The sequence below is a fragment of the Boleophthalmus pectinirostris genome, unplaced genomic scaffold (genome assembly GCF_026225935.1).
Source record: "Boleophthalmus pectinirostris isolate CB_2022bp ecotype Guang Dong unplaced genomic scaffold, ASM2622593v1 HiC_scaffold_7, whole genome shotgun sequence".
NCBI lineage: Eukaryota > Metazoa > Chordata > Actinopteri > Gobiiformes > Gobiidae > Boleophthalmus > Boleophthalmus pectinirostris.
The window spans coordinates 40,209,647-40,216,186 of record NW_026571473.1 but is presented as its reverse complement, the minus strand read 5'-3'; the positions used below and the strand labels follow the sequence as shown (position 1 = coordinate 40,216,186).

The following is a 6,540-nucleotide window of genomic DNA, read 5'->3' as shown; positions in this document are numbered from 1 at the left end:
CTTAATAAAAAATCTCATGAGTCAAAAAGTCAGAGGTTTTTCAACCTAATCTTGTACCATATGGTAGAAAACTATATGAAGCAAATATTCAAACCAGTTTGTTAAGGATATGGAAGTGAGAACCAAGAGTTATCACTGTTTGGATTTATTGACCAAAAAGTGCTGCATATTTCATTCCCTCCGTTACCGAACATGAGTTTTTTAATTTTTTGTCTTGAACTTGAAAGAATCTCACAGGTTTAACTTGACCCTGTTGGAGTGTAACTCTTTCCTACATTCTGATACTTTACTTATTTCAATAGTTCCTCTAGTTTCTGAATAAGAGACATTTGAATGTCAAAAATCTGACCCTGTTTCCTCCGTTAACACTTGACCAGACTCACTGGTTTATGTAGTTCTTTGTTCTTTGTCTTTTTAACTGTCGCTGCACCAAAACTCTTCATTTAAACAAAGAGACTTGTGTGATTCGATATTTTGTGATGATCCACGATGTTATTGTGAGACTTTGACGATACGATATCACCAGATTTCGATTATTGTTACATCCTTATAAAGAGAAGTTGAATTAACACTAGAGGAAGTTGAATTCACTTCAGCCGCATCAACTCTGACAAATAACCTCAACTCCAACCCCCGTTTAACTTTCAAAGAGTTAAAATAAAACTTTCTGAGTTAAAAAAAACAACAACAATAACAATATTTTACCCTGACATTTTAACCCTCCAGTTTTTGCTGTTTATTTTTTTCCTTTTTAAACTAAATTTAGTGTGAGTCATTACAGTCAGAACAGAAAGAATTCAGAGTTAAAAGTGTTAAATAAATAAATAAATAAATATTTTGTCACGTGATTCATGAAGTGTGAGTAAACTGGGCGGTGGGAACGGATTTGCTCCTTCGTGTAGTTCGAGCTCCGGTCCCAATCCGCGCCGGGTTCGTGATCCGTTTCGCGTTTTCCTTCCCTCCTCCTGCACCTTGAGTTTTATCGGAGCGCGTTCGTTTTCTCCGTCTTCGCTCCGTGTCGCGTTTTTGTGTTTTGTTTTGGTTAAAGTCCGTTCCGTGTTGTCCGTGTTTTGTTTTGTGTGTGTACGTATGCGCGTGTGTGAATCCGGTCCGTCTTTCCGTGTTTTCCTGGCTCCTCACATGACGCTGCACTTCCCCTTGAGTTTGTCGGCGCGCGTCTGCTTCCCGCCGCGTTTGCCGTCGATGCTCAGGGACATGTCGCGCTTCTTCTCCAGCGACAGCAGCTCCTGGAACAGTTCGGTGACGTTGTGGTTGGTTTTGGCCGACGTTTCCATGAAGGCGCATTTCCACTGTTTGGCCTGAGCCTCGCCCTGGACCTGCTCCACCTCCCGCTGGGAAATCTCGTCGCTCTTGTTCCCGACGAGCATGATCGGGATGGACTCCACGCTGCCTTTGATCGACACAATCTGAGGAAGAGAAAACGAAAACCACGACGAGAACACAGAGACACGAAAAAGTACGGTTAAAAAAACAACAAAAAAAACACTGATGGTTTTAAAGGTCGTATGGAAGATTTTTTTCTTTTGTTTCAAATTGTCAGTGAAAGTTTAAAATACCATTACAGAAACACGGCAACCTTGTAATTATGATGACTAAAAAAAAAAAGAATGAAAATCTATCAACTGTGAACGTGTTGAGGCCAAATAAACATCAGCCAATAGACAACGAGACTACCTCTTTTTCTATTGGCTGTTGGGTCGTCAATCAAACTCCCTACGTTTCTAGTGTAAGTGACTCGTCGGCGCTGGGATTTCGTGGTTTATGCGGCGGTTCTTAGAGGCTTTTTCAAACTGTCGCTTCCTCACAGTTCGCACAGAGTTTGTCGAGACGGCGGACGAGAATCCACGACCGGTTCTCCGCAAAAAGAAAGTCGGTTTTTGAGGTCGCTGAAAGAAGAAGAGAAGAAGGGGAAAAGGAGCGAAGACAAACCGAGGTGATTCTTGGAGATGCGTCCAGCGATGGCGCGAACGAAGCGGACGAAGGGTCTAAAAACTAAAGACACGTCAGTCGCTGAATTATTTCTAGACAGGAAACTTCAACGGTAATTTTGAACGCGAACTTAATGTAAACAAACGTGATTCTAGAGTAAAAAGGCGGGAGGAGGAGGTGTTTCTACTGAGGCTGTGGAGGAGGAAGGTGGAGTCACAACATTTGAAAAAGAACTGTCGCTGTATTTCTTTTCCCTTAAAAAATCCTCTATACGACCTTTAAGTCTGAATGAAACAGTTTGGAATTTGGAATCTGGTCTCAATCCGTGTGTCGTTTGTTTATTTGTTTTTCAAAATAAAAGCAAAAATAAGAAAATGGAAAAAAAACAAAAAAACAACAACAACGATTTTCTTCATTATTTGTCTCCAAAACCAAAAAAACCAAAAAAAAACAAAAAAAAAAACAGATAATGATTCGTTTTTTTCAGTTTTTGATTTTGGGTTTAAATGAAAAATGGAAAAAACGGAGAACGGACTAAACCAGGACTAAACCAGGACTAAAACAGGACTAAACCAGGACTAAAACAGGACTAAAACAGGACTAAAACAGGACTGACCCGTTTTCAGTCCTGGTCTGGTCCCAGTCTCAGTCCTGGTCTAGTCCTACTCTGGTCCTGGCCTCAGTCCCAGTTTCAGTCCTGGCCCTGTTCCCAGTCTTAGTCCTGGTCTGGTTGGACCTGGCTTAATCCGTTAGTGTTTTTTTTTTCATTTTTCATTTAAACACAAAATTGAAAACTGAAAAAAAAAATCATTATCTGTTTTTCATTTTGGTTTTGGAGACAAATAATGAAGAAAATTGTTGTGTTTTTGTTTCCTTTTTTGGTTTTATTTTGAAAAACAAATGAACAAATGACACACAGATCCTGGTCTCTGGTCTCTGGTCTCTGGTCTCTGGTCTCTGGTCTGGTCTGGTCTCTGGTCTCTGGTCTCTGGTCTGGTCTGGTCTTGGTCTCGGTCGGGTTTTACCTGCTGGTAAATGGGTTTGAGCTCCTCCAGACTCTGGCGACTGGTGATGGAATAAACCAGGACGAAGGCGTGACCTTTGGAGATGGACAAACGCTGCATCGCCGGAAACTGATGACTCCCCGTCGTGTCGGTGATTTGAAGAGTGCACACGCTCTTATCACAACTGATCACCTGCAGGGACAAACACAACTGAACACCTGCAGGACACTGAACACTGCAGGAGAGTGCACACGCTCTTATCACAACTGATCACCTGCAGGGACAAACACAACTGAACACCTGCAGGACACTGAACACCTGCAGGAGAGTGCACACGCTCTTATCACAACTGATCACCTGCAGGGACAAACACAACTCAACACCTGCAGGACACTGAACACCTGCAGGAGAGTGCACACGCTCTTATCACAACTGATCACCTGCAGGGACAAACACAACTCAACACCTGCAGGACACTGAACACCTGCAGGAGAGTGCACACGCTCTTATCACAACTGATCACCTGCAGGGACAAACACAACTGAACACCTGCAGGACACTGAACACCTGCAGGAGAGTGCACACGCTCTTATCACAACTGATCACCTGCAGGGACAAACACAACTCAACACCTGCAGGACACTGAACACCTGCAGGAGAGTGCACACGCTCTTATCACAACTGATCACCTGCAGGGACAAACACAACTGAACACCTGCAGGACACTGAACACCTGCAGGAGAGTGCACACGCTCTTATCACAACTGATCACCTGCAGGGACAAACACAACTGAACACCTGCAGGAGACTGAACACCTGCAGGAGACTGAACACCTGCAGGAGAGTGCACACGCTCTTATCACAACTGATCACCTGCAAGGACACAAACACACTCACCACACCTGCAAGGACAAACACAACTGAACACCTGCAAGGACAAACACAACTCAACACCTGCAAGGACAAACACAACTGAACACCTGCAAGGACAAACACAAATCAACACCTGCAGGAGAGTGCACACGCTCTTATCACAACTGATCACCTGCAAGAACAAACACAACTGAACACCTGCAGGAGAGTGCACACGCTCTTATCACAACTGATCACCTGCAAGGACAAACACAACTGAACACCTGCAGGAACAAACACAACTGATCACCTGCAGGAACAAACACAACTCAACACCTGCAGGAGAGTGCACACGCTCTTATCACAACTGATCACCTGCAGGGACAAACACAACTCAACACCTACAGGACACTGAACACCTGCAGGAGAGTGCACACGCTCTTATCACAACTGACCACCTGCAAGGACAAACACAACTGAACACCTGCAAGGACAAACACAACTCAACACCTGCAAGGACAAACACAACTGATCACCTGCAAGGACAAACACAACTCAACACCTGCAGGAGAGTGCACACGCTCTTATTACAACTGATCACCTGCAGGGACAGAGACAGGACTGAACACCTGCAGGACACTGAACACCTGCAGGAGACTGAACACCTGCAGGAGACTGAACACCTGCAGGAGAGTGCACACGCTCTTATCACAACTGATCACCTGTAGGGACAAACACAACTCAACACCTGCAGGACAAACACAACTCAACACCTGCAAGGACAAACACAACTGAACACCTGCAAGGACAAACACAACTCAACACCTGCAGGACACTGAACACCTGCAGGAGACTGAACACCTGTAGGAAAGTGCACACGCTTTTATTACAACTGATCACCTGCAGGGACAGAGACAGGACTGAACACCTGCAAGAGACTGAACACCTGAAGGAGAGAGAGAGGTGTCACATGCTCTTATCACAACTGATCACCTGCAGGGACAGAGAGACTGAGCGCCTGAAAGGACAGAGACTGAACACCTGCAGGAGAGAGAGGAGAGAGGACTGGACACCTGAAGGGACAGAGAGGACAGAAGGAGAGAGGGGAGACGACTCTCGTGGGGAGAGAGGGAGAGAAAAGTGTGAGGTGCCTGTCTTCTGTGTCCTCCACCATGAGAGAGGGATGAGAGTAGAGGAGAGGAGGGTGGTGTACCTGTCTGTACGTGTCCTCCACCGTGGGGATAGAGGGATGATAGAGGGATGAGTGGAGAGGAGAGGAGAGTGGTGTACCTGTCTGTAGGTGTCCTCCACCGTGGGGATAGGGGGATGATAGAGGGATGAGAGGAGAGGAGGGTGGTGTACCTGTCTGTAGGTGTCCTCCACCGTGGGGATAGAGGGATGATAGAGGGACGAGAGGAGAGGAGAGGAGGGGGGTGTACCTGTCTGTAGGTGTCCTCACCGTGGGGATAGAGGGATGATAGAGGGGATGAGAGGAGAGGAGAGGAGGGGGGTGTACCTGTCTGTAGGTGTCCTCCACCGTGGGGATAGAGGGATGATAGAGGGATGAGAGGAGAGGAGAGGAGGGGGTGTACCTGTCTGTACGTGTCCTCCACCGTGGGGATAGAGGGATGATAGAGGGATGAGAGGAGAGGAGAGGAGGGGGGTGTACCTGTCTGTAGGTGTCCTCCACCGTGGGGATAGAGGGATGATAGAGGGATGAGAGGAGAGGAGAGGAGGGGGGTGTACCTGTCTGTAGGTGTCCTCCACCGTGGGGATAGAGGGATGATAGAGGGATGAGAGGAGAGGAGAGGAGGGGGGTGTACCTGTCTGTAGGTGTCCTCCACCGTGGGGATAGAGGGATGATAGAGGGATGAGAGGAGAGGAGAGGAGGGGGGTGTACCTGTCTGTACGTGTCCTCCACCGTGGGGATGTACGTGTCTCTGAAGGTTCCTTTGACGAAGCGAAGGACCAGAGAACTCTTCCCCACTCCCCCCGCCCCAAACACCACCACACTGTAGTCATTACTCTGCTCGGGCATGCTGGGAAATGAAGTCCAGGACGACCAGGACGACCGGGAGCGACCGGAAGCGCTGCACGACTGAGAGAGGAGAGAGAGAAAGAGAGAGAGGAGAGAGAGAGAGAGAGAGAGAGAGAGAGAGAGAGAGGAGAGAGAGAGAGAGAGAGAGAGAGAGAGAGAGAGAGAGAGAGAGGAGAGAGAGAGAGAGAGAGAGAGAGAGAGAGAGAGGAGAGAGAGAGAGAGAGAGAGAGAGAGAGAGAGAGAGAGAGAGAGAGAGAGAGAGAGAGAGAGAGAGAGAGAGAGAGAGAGAGAGAGAGAGAGAGAGAGAGAGAGAGAGAGAGAGAGAGAGAGAGAGAGAGAGAGAGAGAGAGAGAGAGAGAGAGGAGAGAGAGAGAGAGAGAGAGAGAGAGAGAGAGAGAGAGAGAGAGAGAGAGAGAGAGAGAGAGAGAGAGAGAGAGAGAGAGAGAGAGAGAGAGAGAGAGAGAGAGAGAGAGAGAGAGAGAGAGAGAGAGAGAGAGAGAGAGAGAGAGAGGAGAGAGAGAGAGAGAGAGAGAGAGAGAGAGAGAGAGAGAGAGAGAGAGAGAGAGAGAGGAGAGAGAGAGAGAGAGAGAGAGAGAGAGAGAGAGAGAGAGGAGAGAGAGAGAGAGAGAGAGAGAGAGAGAGAGAGAGAGAGAGAGAGAGAGAGAGAGAGAGAGAGAGAGAGGAGAGAGAGAGAGA

The 6,540-nt window shown here is 47.3% G+C and overlaps 1 protein-coding gene across 1 annotated transcript; it reads right to left on the bottom strand.

Annotated features, from left to right (window-relative positions):
• Positions 1-255: 255 nt before the first annotated feature.
• Positions 256-5,844, bottom strand: diras1a (DIRAS family, GTP-binding RAS-like 1a). The gene is made up of 3 exons (XM_020932021.2): positions 5,707-5,844; positions 2,976-3,146; positions 256-1,427 (listed from the first exon to the last, which is right to left on the bottom strand). The coding sequence occupies exons 1-3, from the start codon at positions 5,842-5,844 to the stop codon at positions 1,137-1,139; spliced, it is 600 nt and encodes a 199-aa protein (XP_020787680.2). The 3' UTR covers positions 256-1,136.
• Between the last annotated feature and the right edge of the window lie 696 nt (positions 5,845-6,540).